This window comes from Lissotriton vulgaris, chromosome 4_2, assembly GCF_964263255.1.
Source record: "Lissotriton vulgaris chromosome 4_2, aLisVul1.2, whole genome shotgun sequence".
Classification (NCBI taxonomy): Eukaryota; Metazoa; Chordata; class Amphibia; order Caudata; family Salamandridae; genus Lissotriton; species Lissotriton vulgaris.
In genome coordinates this window covers 10,593,678-10,609,881 of record NC_141692.1, presented here as the reverse complement: position 1 = coordinate 10,609,881, position 16,204 = coordinate 10,593,678, and the positions used below count along the sequence as shown (strand labels likewise).

The window sequence follows — 16,204 nt, the reverse complement described above, 5'->3', positions numbered from 1 at the left end:
GGTGATCCCTTCCTGCTGGTCAGCTGATGCTGGGCCGATCCCAATTTCCGCCCCGCGTGACAGGCTTGCGAAACTGTAATCCAAACAAAAGACAATAAGCGTGAGTGCATTTCATCAGTCTTTTACAACATGTGCAGTCGCACATATCTCTTGAAACAATTCGAGGACCAACGGCCTAATTGTTTCACCTCGTCCGCCTACAGACCCCGAGCCGTAGCTTTCGTAGCGGCCCCTATTCTAAATGAGTGGGTCCCAAAATCACACGGGTTCAAGCCCGCCTCTGTAATCGTAATTGCCAGCACCCTCTGAAATTGAAATCTTGTCAATGGGGTGCCGTCCATGTGTCTAAGCAGGGCCCCCCCCCATGTTGTCAACCTCTGTTTCAGGTAGGCCTCCACATGCCCCACTGGACAACCGGGATTCCCCAGAGCGCGCTGCCACACCACACTATTCCCCAGGGACTCCTGGTCTGTTTTCGACCTGGCTATCGAGATCAGCAGAGAATCACCCCTTATCTGGACGTGATCCCTGCGTAGACCTCCTTCCCCATCTTTCTTATTCCCTGCCACTAGTTCACTCACCCGCAGGGCCCCATAGAATGCCAATGCGAAAGCTGCTCGGAACAGTATTACCTCGCTGGGCGTGGAGCAGGTCTCATCCAGTTTCGCCAGTAAGGTGGTCAATTTATCCAACCCAATCGGGTGCCTGTTATCCTGTCTGCGACCCTCCAGGCGCCGCCAGCCACGGAGAGCCTTCCTGACTAAGAAGGAGTTCGTCGGGTCCCTTATCCCGTGGAGCTGTGCCATAAATGTTATGGCGGCCCTATACCTGTTGGCGGTTGCCGCCGACCGGCCTTACTTATGAAGTGCCACCAAAAATTGGAGCAAGGACTCTTCCCGCCCCCATCTATGCTCCCCTACTGGCCCCAGAAAGGCGCAGTATGAACGGAACGCCCCTTCATAAGCTTTCCTCGTCCTTGGCGCTAAACTGGCTGCCACAAGGTCTTGTTGTCCGGGGCACCGATCCGCCAAAGTGCTTCGGGGAAAGGTGCCGCCACTAGCTCCGCTGTGGGTAGATAACCCCTGAAAGCCTGCATTTTTGAACGAGAGAGAGCATCAGCTGCATTATTCAGTACACCCGGCACATGTTTTGCCCTGAATTGTACGTTCAATCTCATGCATCGCAATACAATTTCCTTCAACAGTTGTAAGATCCATTTGCAGCGTGCTGCCTGGTGATTAATGCACTCGACCACTGTCATGTTATCTGACCAAAACACCACTGAGCGGTCCCTAAAGTCTTCTGGCCATGCCATCAGAGCCACCCAGACGGGGAATAACTCCAAGAAACCAATGTTACCTGTTAGGCCGCTTGTGTGCCATCTCGCCGGCCATGTTTGTGCCGACCACCGGTTTCCGAAGATTGCGCCAAACCCCACGCCGAGTCGGTCCATAAGCAGAGTTCCCTCGACGAGGCTGGGGGTTTGTTCCACACCACTCGACCATTGAAGTCCTCCAGAAATGCCAGCCAAATGAGCATGTCCTGGCGAACCTCTGCCGACAGTCTAGTGCGGTGGTGTCCCTCCTTAAGGCTCACCATAGCCTGTGCTATGGAACGAGAGAAAGGGCGAGCCATCGGCATCACTCTTAATGCAAAGTTAAGCTGACCCACTGTGTGTTGCAACTGGTGTAGGGTCACCTTCTCCGTTTCGGAGACATTGTACCAGGGAAGCCCTAAACTTGGCCACTTTCTCAGCCGGCAGACGGAAACACCCCCCCTCTGAGTCTAGTTCTATACCCAGAAACTCGAGGGAGGTAGACGGCCCGACCGTCTTGCCTGGCGCCAATGGGACCCCAAAACCCCGCATGAGCACGCAGAAGTCCTGCAATGCCTGCGCACAGTCCTGAGGGCCCGCTGGGCCCAGAAAGAGGAAATCATCCAAATAGTGCATCTCCTGTCTATGCCCTGTGGCCTCTGTGAACACCCATTCCAAAAAGGAGCTAAACATTTCAAAATAGGCACATGAAATCGAACAACCCATGGGCATGCATTTATCCATGTAGAATTTCCTCTGAAACGTAAATCCCAGCAGGCGCTGGTCTTGAGGGTGTACTGGGAGTAACCTGAATGCAGATTCAATGTCTGATTTAGCTAACAATGCACCGGGGCCCAGGCGATTCAACAGTATGACTGCGTCATCGAACGATGCATACTTCACTGAGCATACTTCGGGGTCAATTGGTTCATTTACTGAGGCCCCCCTCGGTCCGATAGATTATGGATGAGTCTATACTCCCCCGGGTCTTTTTTCGGAACCACTCCTAAAGGGGAATACACAAAATCCGCAACTGGTGGGCCGCCAAATGGTCCTGCCACTCGCCCCAAGCTAACTTCTTTGGCTATCTTTTTGGCGGCCACCGCTGGGTTGTGTTGAATAGACAGCTGGTTCTTACAGGAAGGGCTCCCCCGAAAATTGCCCGCCGGGATCCTGAAGCCATATGAAAAGCCACCCCTCAGAGTCCCGGCGGACGCATGATCAGGGTATCGGTTCAGCCAAGTGGTCAAAGCCAAGATATCTTCGGGCGAAGATGTTTGCTTCCGAGGCACCGCATCAATCCTGCTTGGGACCCCCCCTTTCCTCCCACACCATTGGCTTTAGATCGGCAACTGGTTTCCGGGTGTGAGGAATTCCCACAGCCTGAGCACGCGTGCCAGAACCTACACGTTCCCTGAGGCCTGTTACAAGTTCCTTTGTTGAATCCCCAACACACCCCTCGCTTGCCTCCGTTCCCGCTTGACCTGGGCTGGGATTACCCCCCGGCGCTCGCCCAAAAGGGCTGTGACGGCCTCTGATGGAATCCCCCGGAGCCGTTCGTGCTTGACACTGAAGCACTTGCCGGTCCTGGCAAGAGCTGAGCGTGCCATGACACTGTATCCAAACAATCCCATGTCAAGGCCTGGTTAAACTCCTTCGCTTTTCTAAAGGCAACATCATAGCTCTTCTATTCATTTCCCCCATACATCGCATGGAAATTCATGATCCTGTTCTGATAACATGCCAGGTCAGTTAACACCTCTGGTTTACGTTCTCCGATAATCGCTGCGAAGATAGAAAAGGCCCTGACCCAGTTCACCATGGTCTCTTCGACCCTGAATTCCGCTATCTTGGCCCGCCATACACTGGGGTGCCAGAGATCTTTCTAGGTCTTTGCATATTCTAACTCACGATGGTCAGTCAAAAGTGAAAACATGTTAATGTACTTGTCTCCCCACACCATCTCTTTTGTAACCATGGGAATATGTTGAGATACGCTTTCCCGGCTTGAGGGCACCGGTCCCTCCCCCACCAATGGCAACGATCTCTTACCCGCTTCAGCCGTGCTCCAAGCCGTGTCCGTTGTCTTCTCCCGATCGTCAGCCGTGACCACCTTCGCCATCTGCGGGGAAATAGAAGGTGCATTCGCTGTCCCGGCATCCCTTGCCTGCCGCAACTGCTCAATAATTATTCTGGCTTCTTCGGCCGGGTCTCCCACAGCCGCTGATCTCCCTGCTCCCTTCTTTAGCCAGGGTAATACCGCTGCTAACTGAAGTGCTAATTCCGGGGGCATCTGGTCATCCCCCAGTGGCGTGATAACCACAGGGATTGGCAATCCCCCATCCGGTCCTGGTACAGGGCTGGCCGCCGGCGCAACGGGAATCGGTGGAGTTACTACTGGAACTGGGGCCTCGCTGGGACCCGCCTTCCCCTTCCTCTTCTTACCCTTATCCCCTGGGGTGACATTCGGCAATGCCGGTCCTATGACCTTTTTAGGCCCTCCCGAGGGGGCATTCTGGGCCTCCACCCATTTCCTGATGGCCGCTAGGCCTCGATCCAGCCGGTCAACTTTACCCAACTTTCGGTCCATCACCGCCACTTGGTTCACCAACGTGCGCAGCATCCTTTCCATCTCGGAGCTCTTTCCGGGTTTCTTGCCAGGCATGTCTTCGTTCAATCCGTCCGACCTGACTTGCAAAGGTGATTCGATCTCCAAACACGCCTTTATAACTGAAAGAGAAAGACAAGGATTACAAGTTCTCAAAAAGTGCAGCTTGTTCCCTTGAGGGCACACGAGCAACGAGTGGTGCAGCCTTCAGAGCACAGGAACAAGAGGAAGCTTCGTTGGATTCCCGCACTATTTATCCAGCTGCGGGAGGGCGGGGACCCGCCTCAAGCACGCCTATCCGTGCACGGATTTCCGGGCGGGTGTTTAGGACAACCTCTTTTGGGCGGGAGGGACGTGCTCCGGCTACGCCGCTTCGGGCATACCAGCCGGGTCACGCCCCCCGCCCACAATGGTTTCCCGGGGGATCGGGGCACCCATCCATACGTTCGGGGGGACAGAGTGGTCTCCCCTTTCCATATGCTCAAGGGTGCGAAATTTACTCTCATGGTACAGGTCACCCCAAGTCAACATATTATATTTTTCCTTAAATCTCTTAAATACTTCCTCTTGGAGTAGTGGAATGTCCGAATGATATGCAAGGGGCAGCAGCGCTGCATATTTCAGCGGCACGTCCAACATTTCCGTAATCTTATGCCATGCTATGATTGTGCTATAAAGTAGGCACTGCCCATGTAGATATCTAAACATCCAGGCACTGCCTGTTCACTCAACCAAAAACAAATCAGCAGCATCCAATCGCTGAAACATAATTTATGACCCATGCCAACCCGACGACCTCGGCAGCTTTTTATAAACTACGCCTTGTAAGAAAGATCCTACCATTTCTCCCTGATTCTGTGGGTAGAACCCTGATAAGTGCCCTTGTATTGTCGGCACTAGACTATTGTAATGGCTTGTTTGCCAACGCTCAAATTAGAGTTATTAAAAAAATGCAACTTGTACAGAACGCGGCGGCCAGGTTACTCTCAGGTGTTCCGAGATTTAAGCCAATAACGAACACCCTGAGAGATCTTCACTGGCTGCCTGTAAAAAACCGAATAAAATTTAAAACCTTGTGCATTGTATATAAAACACTACACCAACAGGCCCCACAATTTCTGAGAGATCATCTTATCCCATATCAGCCTTCTCGGCCACTTCGGTCCGCAAAGATGAACGATCTGGTAGTACCACGCACTAGATTGGTTAACTGGGGAGACAGACGCTTCTTGGTGGCTGCCCCGAAATTGTGGAACACACTCCCGCAAACTATAAGATCCAGCCCTAATTTGTTTATATTCAGGAAGCAGCTGAAAACATGGCTGTTTAACCTCTAGAGTCCAGAAGCCAAAGTTAGGAGAGCCTGCAGTTTACAGCGCCGAGACGCCTCCGGGCATTGTTCGCGCTATACTAAATGTTAAAATAAAATAAATAAATAAATAAATAATTTATGCATTCATCCTATAGGCTAGGTGTTATGCATGCACTTAAACAATCATGTATGCACTATCCATGCACTCTGTAAATCACCTATATACTATGTATGCACTCTTGCATACATGTGGCTCACCAGTTAGAGGCGGCAGACCCGGGAGCAGAAGTCGGCCAGGACCAGGGTTCAATTCCCGACGCGGCAGGGTCATGGACTTGGGTCAGCGGACTCGATAATTCTCGCTTCGGTGCCTATTCTAATCTGGGGTCCCACTCGGCATCTCTGGGCATTAGCTTGCCTAATCTCCACAACGCCCCCCCCCCCCCCCCCCCCCCCCAACGCCGGGGATGCATGGCTCCACCCTGGGGACTCCCAGCAGGGACCATCCCACAGGGAAAGCCAGGACGGGTTCCCCAGCGTTGCACAGCGCCAGGAAACCTCCGGGTAACAGCGCGCTTTACAAGTGCAAACATAATAATAATAATCATCCAGGCACTAGAGTTGCACTCATTTACGCATCCCACCAGTATCTATGCATGTATTTAATTATTTACGCATTAGTCACGCATTGTCTAATCAGTCAGGCTCTACTCATGCACTCATCTAATCACCCAGATACTAGTCACTCTTTCATTCATCCAGAGAGTATTGATGTATTCAACCACACACCCATGTATTTACAAGTTTTACTGAGGAATATGTCGTTTTTTTAGATCCATGTGGAGAATTATATATGCAACCTGTCACACACTCTGTGCAAGTACTCAGAAGAATTATTAAGCGATATTGATTGAAGGCTTTATTTCAATATAAAAATATCATAAAAGCATAATACAATGAATTTAAAGACAAAAAAAAAACATTTAGACAAATTCATACTATTTACACAGATAAAACATTGTATGAGCATTTAAGACAAGCATTAAATTGACAAAGAAAGCCTTTTTAAACGAATTGCCCAGGACCATTTTAATAACTTGGACACGGCACAGGCAAACAGAGTGCATGTGTCGGACATTAAAATTCATAGTGCCACTTTGTACTGCCGAGTGCCTAATAGTCAGCATAATGGTTTGAGCCAGCACCGCCTCGGCGCTAGATAAGACGGACATTCAAAGAGAATGTGGCCAACTGACTTAACTCGGGTTATGCATGTCGCCCAGAAAGGAGAACGCTGGTGGTAAGTTTTCCAGCGGGCAGTCAATTCACTTACAGGCAAAGTCCCTGTTCTAAATTTAAAATACAAAGCCCGGTCTACAGGGTTAGATATATTATCGAGGTACGGTTCATATATGGTTGGCAACAGATTAATGTGCAGATTTGTATATGCAGTGTTTCCCAAAATTTAAATCTGATACGTTATCCCAGTGCTTTAATCATTTTAAAGCCCTCCCTTCTCCTTTTCCAAATCAGATTGATCTGGGAATGTAGCTGAATATAGATAACATGGAAAAGATGAGAATCAGAGTCCCAGTTAGTTGCCTGTAATTTGAATGAATGTAAATGCCAGTGGGTATCGCCTTTTGATCAAGAGGCGTAAAATGATCAACTTGATGCGTTTTCCTCCAGAGAAATAAACGTCCCCTCCGTCACTCGCAAAAATGTTGAATGTTTAAGTTTCTTCACCTTTCGTCAATGTAATAGAACAGCTTTTCTTCCAAATTCCTGTAGATACAAACCTAGATGATTTGTTTAAACAATCTTCCTTTTATTCATGTCATTGGAGTAAGCTTCATCAATGTGATAATGTCAGGAGATCATATTATACATCCATCATTGGTCTTCAATTATCCATGGATACAAGACGGTGCCACCACAAAGGATCGTAAAAAAATGAAAAGTGAGGGGAGTGTTACATATGATGTACCGCCCACAAGCATACATTTCTAACACGAGTAATAAAGCAGATTGCTTTGATGTAACACTCCCTCCACTTTTGACACTTTCTTTTTGTCTTCTGTTTTGCGTTGACCGCGATGACGAGCACTATACATTGGATGGTTAACTTAATTCTATTTTTTTTTCTATTAAGTTATATTCTTCCACCATTTTTTTCATTGAGTTATGTCCTTTCCCCCTCTCTAAAATAGGGTCTTGGTTGTGCTTTCCTCCACCCGAACCAACTGAAAGCATGTTATTTAGTTGTAACGTGCGTAGGTAAGTAGTATTCACCAGGGCACGGTAGAATGTGCCAGCGCAAGTTGCTATACAGGACCCAAAGAGAGTCCGCCCGCCCATTCCCCGAGGCAGCTACCCTCCAGTAAGTTGTAGACACAAATGCATCTACAACACATAAGAGTGCAAACAGGCACACCCAAGAAGAGGGGTAATTGCACTACTTACATATGCACGTTACAACTAAATACCAAGCTCTCCATTGGTCCTGAAGAAAGCCCCCAGACACTACTTGGTGTAAGAGGTCTGAAACATGTTGACCAGTCACTTTTTCAAACAGGTGTGATAGAACAGTTGCCCTTCTATCACTGCACCACCACTTTGTTTTAACCATTACCCCATCTTCAACATAATAAAAACAAAGATCGATAGATGGAGGTAATTTTATGATACTGCACTCTCACCCTCACATTATCTAATCACTACTGTAAATACCAGTTGGTCCTCCTCCGGGTGGAGGAAAGCATAACCAAGACCCTATGATGATACAACATGATATGATATGATACGGTGCAAGTGCCCTGGAGACTGATGTCAGGCTCCGGCAGTATATGGGATGAGGCTGTAAAATGGACAGTAATAGGCTTTAAGGAAGGAACCAACCATAGTCGGTAAGTTGGAAGCCCTTACTTTACAAAGATTTTAGCCAGGGTCTCTATGAAACCAAGTCGGTCTGCCAAAGGTTTTGTCTTGGCCTCTAGGAAGGCTTCAACCTTTGCAGAAAATATGCTCAATCACTTGGAGCCTGTTAAGGTGTGAGCAGGGTCCGCAGTAGCAAGGGGAGGCAATGATATTGAGCAGGCAGACAGGAAGGTGCAGACGGTTGAACCCAGGAAAGTAGATCTTTGGAACCCCGGGTACTTCTAAAGGGTAACTTTCTCTTTGGAGCTGTAGCTTTGACTAGTGGTCTTTTACCTATTACAGCTGGCTGTGGTGAGCAAGACGTGCATGAATCACCTTGGCTTGGTAGATCTAGAGATAGATCTACTGCAACAACGGACGCCTGGCTGGCAATCTCAATTCCCTCTCCGGGTGGTGGCAGAACCTATTTTAAAGCTGCGCTTCATTGGGGTCTATCGATAGAACCAGAAATAGCACCAGACAGCTGAGAAAGCACAACCTCGTGGTCTAGGGAGAGTCTACGTTCAGTTAGATTGATTTCACCCTCCACAAGCCTGATTGCTTGCTCAAGCATGCTTTCAATCAATCAATCATTGATTGGCGTTAGGGGTGATCGCTGCTGTTTGAAATTTCCAATTTCAATGGTAATTTGAGATTGCACCATCACAGTATCCCGCCTATTCTGGGTTTCCCTATCTCCAATCGTCTTGCCTTTGGCAGGGATTCACTGCCTTATCAGTTTCAAGACCAAGTATTGCTTGCCACCCCAAAACTCAAACTCAAGAGGGGCAGCCTGACAGCTAGACCTGCGAACCTCAGAAGCATAACGCCCTTTCATGTTTAATGATGATTGTTGGTGTTTTGTGCACCTGCTCGTCTTGCTCCAGATCGGCTAGCAGCCCCTCTGGCACCTAACAGAATTTTCATGAGTCCTTGTTAGTCCCCAGCAGGTATCCACCAGAAGAGTCAAACACTGCTATATGTCTACGCGGCGCACCCAGAATAACAGTGCCATGAGACACTATGCAATTCAAAATGATACAAAGCAGAAGGGTAAGTGAACAGCAGAAATCCACTCCTCCCCTGGTGTTGCTGCCACCGCCACCGTCCGCACTTGAAGGAAGAGCCACAGCTGCTGTCTGTAAGCCTACAGCTTGTACTATCAGCAGATAGGCAGCAACTGGAGTGAAAGGTCCTAAACTGAAGCTGAAGCTTGAATCTCTAGCTTTCCGGCATCCAAGGATCCAACGCTGTCCCTGGTTCACTGTTAAGGTCTGCACCCCCCCCCCTCCCAGCTACAGTGGTAAGAGACCATTCACCAAGCTGCCCCTTGGAGTCGAATTTGATTTATGGTGGTAACAGGTAGGCACGAGCAACCCTATCTGCTGAAAAGCAGATAGGGATCTCGACCTTGTACAAACTACCAAACCCAGGGATCATTATTTGGTGAGCAGTCTGTGTAAGCAATACAGAAAAGCCATAAAAACATGCTGCCAGGAAGTTGTAAGCTTTTGCTTGGATGCACTCTTACAAATATCCAAACAGGGCTGCAGTAAGACATTCTGGGCCACTGCTACTGAACTCAAATCCAGTTTCAGCCCTCTACCATGAGCCCTCTACCAGTGGAAATCGTGAGGAACATTTTAAGGGAATCTACACTGCCCCTCATTTAGGAGACACTTTTCAAGTTGACCAACTGTTAGAGGCGCGTTTTCACTCTGCTGGAGGTCGAGGCTTCGATCCTTCAGGGCTTGGGTGACAAAGCACGGGGTCCTGAGAGTGTCCACATCACTTTAATCAGACATAATGTATCATTTTGGATCCAACTCCTCACGATTATCTTCAATGGTCGTGCACATAATACCCTACCCGCCGCATGCAGATCCGCTGCCATCATCCCAATATTCAAAATGGGGGACCGCTCATCTCCTGCATGCTACGGGCCAATTCCCCTCCTGGACAGTACAGCCAAAGTACTGAGCTGCGTTACATATAATAGAATTACTGAGGGAATGGACACCAAATCCATACTCTATAGCTGTCAGTATGGCTTCAGACGCAAACTAGGGATCATCGAGCAATGCCTTAATCTTGACCTGGTGCTAGTTAAATATACAATGGCTAAAAGATCTCCGCTTTACTTAGCATTTATGTAAATGTAAATGTGTTGTATTTGTATAGCGCGAACAGTAACCCGTAAGCATCCCGGCGCTTGTACTCCTACCACAAGGGAACCCCTCCTGGCTTTTCCTTGTGAGGTGTCCACTCCTGGGCATCCCATGGTGAAACCAGGCATCCCTTGTGTATCAGAGGCCGTTGTGGAGACTAAGCAAGCTATTGCCCAGAGTTGCAGCGTGGGGCCCATGCTTAGATTCGGCACTGAGGCGAGAATATCCGGTCAGAGGAATTTAAGCCCAATCCCGCCGAGGCGGGAATCGAACCCTGGTCCCTGGCCAGCACTCTGCATCAAGGTCTGCCGCTCTAACCCATGAACCACACTTCTCCACATTTATGACTTCAGCATTCGACTGTGTAAACGGGGGGGAAATTCTTATTTTTGATGGGCTTGACACTGTCTTGGTCCATTTGTGGCCCATTTAAATGAGGTAATGAAGGCTAGAGTCTGCATTAGTCAACAAGGAGAAGTCACAGGAATAATCAAAATTCAGTGTGGTGTCAGGCATGAGTGTGTGTTGGTCCTTTATTTATTTTGTATTTGAACAATGTCAATCCCTCACTTTTAGACCATCCAGTAACAGGGACAACCCATTCCCAGCCCTCTTGTACATGGATGACGCAGTGCTTTTAGAACAAACCCCTAGGGCACTGTGTCTCATAGTACACGCCTTTACCAGTTTCATGGCCTCCCTCGACCACCAAGCTAAATTTGCCAAATCCCACGTCGTGTCTTGTGGGCCTGAGTGAAGGCCCCTATCAACCCTGACAATTGGACCCAACGCTCTGACCAGTACAAGCCCCTTCCCTTATTTGGGTATTTATTTCTCCTCCCAAGGGTCATGGTCTTTTAACATCTTTCATCATACCGCAAACTTTTCTTCTGCCTTCAGGTCCCTATGCTCTCTTCCCCAATCCCCAGGGTGGTGGATTTCTAGACATAGTGTTAAAAAAGTTTGAATCCCAGTGCCACCCACTTGCTATGTACGGTGCACAGTTATGGGCATTTCCATCTGGAAGGCAATCCAGCAAGAAGAAAACAGATTTCTAGGGAGACTGCTGGCAGATGGGACACATTCTCTCTTACTTCGTTTTAGATCAGGCACTGTTAAGTACCGGTCATGCCTTCTCCTGAGCTATACACAACATCTTCATTCTATATCTTGCCTGTTTGTCGATATTTCTAAACAGACTATGCTCCATTTGATCTTTTTCTACAAATGTTACTCGTAATATTCCAAGTTGTTTTTAACTCCCAATTTAAGAGGTACTGTTACGGCCTAGGTCAATGCAGACCCACTCTTACATCCTTATCACTTTACGTAATGACAAAGTGTCTTTTAATGTGGGCGCATTTTTAAAGGCTGCACAAACTTCAAAGCACTAGAGAGATCTGCTGTTGCAATTCGGCTCTGTATGACATAGCTTATCCTTCTATCTGAGGCATTTCATATATTGCCAAATCTGAATTTAAAATGTTAGGATGTAAAATGTTTATCATTTTCTGTTTATGAAAAACTTTTATGGCTGCCACAATGCTGCTGAATAAAGTTTTGAACTGATTGTATGGATTGATTCCAAATGACAAACCCACCGCCTCAAACAGACAAGACGAAAAGATTAAAAAGACCTTATTGCCAATAGAAATGCCAACCATAGCAGCAATTATAGACACGTAATTCAATAGAATACCCACTCATCCAATACAAATGCCTTTAGAATCAGCTGAGAAAGAAAACATTATTTGCAAAATGTGCACTCAACCCGGAAGCTGGACCAGTAATGGCTGTTTTGATATCACCCAATAGAAATCCAATTGAATAATGAAGTTGCAGAGAAAAGAGAACTAGAGAAAAAAAAAAAAAGCATTTTCCAAACAGATACATTGAATAAAGAACTGGTTAGATCCGGTATAAACCTAGTAATTCAAATGGTTAGCTGAAGACTTTGTCAATTGATACATTTTGTGAAAAAGACACATTAATATTTCAAATTTGACAGTTAACTGGAATTACACACGCAGGTGTCCTTCTGCTTTCTTACGAAAGGTGTTTTACGACAGTAAAATGAAGCGATGTCTGTTAAACGCCCCCAGCCTTCCCCTCCTCCCGTTCAATGTCCAAGCGTGCCCCCTTGTCCTCTGGTCCTATCTTTGATGTACCCCAGACAGTCTCTTGCTTTGTTGGAGGGATAGGGGCTGCACCAGAGTTTGCAAACAATGCCTTCAGTAACCTCTCCCAAAGGGATTGGCTAATAAAGAGGGTGTGTTCTGAGCCTCAACTAGGGATTGGCTAATAAAGAGGGTGGGTTCTGAGCCTCAACGAGGGATTGGCTAATAAAGACAGTGTGTTCTGAGCCTCAACTAGGGATTGGCTTATAAAGAAGGGTGTGTTCTGAACCTTAGTTAGGGACTGGCTTACAGGAAGGGGTGTGTTCTGAGCCTCACATAGGTATTGGCTTACAGAGAGGGGTGTGTTCTGAGCCTCAGTTAGAACTGGCTTACAAGAAGTGGTGTATTCTGAACCTCAGTTAGGTATTGGCTTACAGAGAGGGGCATGTTCTGCAAGGGTGGGCACAACAGTGGCAGTGGGGAAAGTCTAGATGTAAATAGAAACCAAGTTAGAAGCAGCACATGTGTTCTTGCACTCATGGTCCTTGGCAGCAATGCCGCCATCTGGAGGCCAGGCCAATTATTGCAAGGTGTCTCCTGGTGAACATGCAGAGCTTTCTTCATCTTTGATACCAGGCCAATTAGTTTGCTACTGTTATGGTCTATAGTTCTAATAATGAAACACAGGCTTTACATCAAGGTCTGCGCGGGCTTACATAAGTAGTCCTTCACTTTCATGCAGTAGGATCCCAGGTCGGAGGTGCAGTTGGTGTAGATCTGGCATGAGGGATGATCTGGCCGATCTGAACATGAGTAGCAACTCAAACCGTGAGCTGGGAAGGGAAACAAACAGTTTGTTAGAGATGCTCCAAGCAGCGACAGGACCTCTCGCCTACTGACCATGATGCTGTGGAGCATTTGAGGTCCTTAAAGGTATTGTGTACGTTTAACACATAAGTGATATTTCCTCCAAAGTCCATTTGACTCCCTCCCTCTTGTATGGCTTGTGGCTACACAGTGTGTGCTAAGCAGCACTAACAAAGACCAGATACCACCAGGTGCATACAGGTACATACAGTTCAGTTTTAACGTACAAGACCATCACTGCATACTGTGGCTTAAGAGTGTCCCACACACCATCACCTTCAGGCTTTGGTGGGCACAAAGGGTAAGCCATGATGCTGTGGGGTATTTGAGGCCCTTAACATTATTGCACAAAATGAAAACATAAGGGAAATATCTTCCAGGGGCATGAGATTCCCACTCCGTCATCATGCATAGAAGAGGAAATAACAAGGAGAAATAAAGATATTTCTACTCATTATGCCTCGCTTTAGAAGGCGTAGCATTTTGACTCATTCCCAGTTTTTTTAGCTTCAGCAAATCTGTGAAAGCCCCATAATCCAAGGGTGGATGCATGCTTCACACATGGAACGCCTCCCAAAGGCAATGAAACGCAACGTAATGCATAGGGCTGTATTACTTAACATTTTCTTAACCAAGTCACCAATCGTTTTGTGGCTGCACCAAAAAGAAGTGGCATAACCACTGTATAAAATGTTAGCACATCTAGGCTCTAGTTTTCCAATCTTCCCATAGTCTTGCAGTTCTGTTTAAACATAGTTAGCCACCACCACTTTCCAGTGCTGTGCCCACACACCGTATCAGCTTCAGACTTTGGCGGATGCAAAGAGTAAGAATGAAAATGCATTGGGCATCAAGGGTAGAAAGGCTGAGTGCCAAACATCTGACTCTCCTTTAATAGGAGAAGTATACTATTGGTCCATCAAACATGTGATCAGTATTAGGCACACATTTTGGAGGGCTTTAAAAGAGCCCTTGTGATTGGAAGGTCTTTACCCATAAAAACTGTGCTATTGAATAACAAAACAATGATACATAAGGTTACATACCAGGAGTTAATCTTCTGTAGAAATTATGGAAACCAAAGACCCCTCCTCATGTTATGTGGCTGCAGGGCAGGTTTAAAATATCATCTCACGAGAAAGGGATTTACTGACTTTATAACCAAATGGCAAACTTGTGAGGTGGGGTTGTTTCATAGGGTTGTCTTCTGGGATAAGCCTACAACATTACATTGAATGTAAGAGGACCTAAGTGAATGTGGGGACACACTCTGGGCATTGGATCCAAATGGGGAAATGAATAAAGGTCAATATTTCTTTACATTATTTTACTCGGTTTGGACTTTATCAAGTACTGTATAGATGTAATTAGTTAGTAGCTCAAATGATAAGACAATCTTGTATGTGCTCTTAATTATTTTTGCTGTTGTTCCTGGTGGCTCTTAGCATTTCAATAACCAATAAGTAATAGTTGCAAAAAATAGAGCCGTAATATGCACAAGTTTATGCAGCACGTGGACCTGGTGCACGGTAGAATTGTTGACACACGAAAGAACTTCCACAGATTATCACTATGTGTCACTACTGCAAAGGCCATAGTTAAATCACACGAACAGAGGGATGTGGTGAGTAGTAGGACCAAAAAAGAAAAGTCACCAACTCAATAAAATATGGTGGGAGAGTAAACCTGCAAATAGTTGCCATGTCGGAGGGTTCTGTGGAGGCTATAAATTATTATGTGGAATTCCTGGGAGCATGGTTGCCAATGGTTTTCAAAAGTTAGTTTGAAAAAAGAGTGTAATTTGTGTTCCATCGCAAAAGAAAAAAACACATTTCCAAAGGCAACAAACCTGGTATTTTACATAGCTGCAATACCTCAAGTCCCAACTTAGGGCATCATTACAATGTTGGAGGAACTCACGTCTGCCCAACAACGTTGCCATCTCGAGACCGACCAACTTCCAATTGGCGGTCCGGTCACCACTATTGAAATGTGACGGCACATGGTGCAGTCGCATACTCCCATTTCTTTATGGGAGCTTGTGCTGCAGCCATGAACTGGCAGTATACAAGCTGCCATGGAGAAATGGGTCCCTGTGTAAATCCCCACACCGCGTGGCAGGCACCTCAAGGTGCCTGCCGCACGGTTCAGGGATTTGCCCCCCAGGCGACTATCTGTAGCCTGGGGAGGCAGAGGGGCCTTGCAATGGGACCCTAAAGTCACTTCCCGACAGGCTTGTCATGTCAGAAACCCCGACATGAAAAGCCTGTCCAAAAGGGACATCATAATCTGCACAGCGTAAACGCCGTCCATAGGAAATTATGAGTGGCCTCCGATTGGCAGAGTCCGTCGCAAGCCAGTCGGTCCTATGGGCTGGTTTCAAATCAGACAGCTTTCATCGTAATCAGGCTGTCGGATCTGAAACCTATGATGGGATTCAGAAACCATCCGACCTGCGGTCAGCGGCTTTCCAACTCACATCGTATTAGGCCCCTAGATGTCTCTCTTGATATAGAAATAACTAATTGAAGGCATTAACCAGAAAACATACCCTCAAAATATTATCTGATGTCTTTCAGAAATAACTGGTTAAAGTATTCACCAAGCTGTTGTACCTCAAGTCTTACTTGATTTCCACAGTTAAAATTAACGGTCTGAAAATTCTTTACTCAGGTTTAATGCTGCAAGTTGCCTTTTGAGTCAGATCCAAGTGCTAGCAGTCTTCCCAATGCCCCTCCGCCATCAGATGTGCTTCAAAAAGCAGTGGGGTGTGTAGCTACATTGGAATATATAAATTTGCTACAGTATGAGCCCCACCTGCACACTAGACTCTTGTTGAAAACACATCAAACAAGTACATTCCTAGTCACTTCCCTGCTGAGCCCTATAGGGGCCAAGAAC

General features: G+C 46.9%; 1 protein-coding gene across 1 annotated transcript in view; it reads right to left on the bottom strand.

Annotated features, from left to right (window-relative positions):
* Nucleotides 1-16,204, bottom strand: part of LOC147718121 (uncharacterized) — an 89,190-nt gene that overhangs the window by 48,986 nt on the left and 24,000 nt on the right. Inside the window, exon 2 of the mRNA XM_086919196.1 lies at nucleotides 13,153-13,269. Coding sequence (XP_086775322.1) covers nucleotides 13,153-13,269 — 117 coding nt within the window. The remainder of the gene's footprint in view (nucleotides 1-13,152; nucleotides 13,270-16,204) is intronic.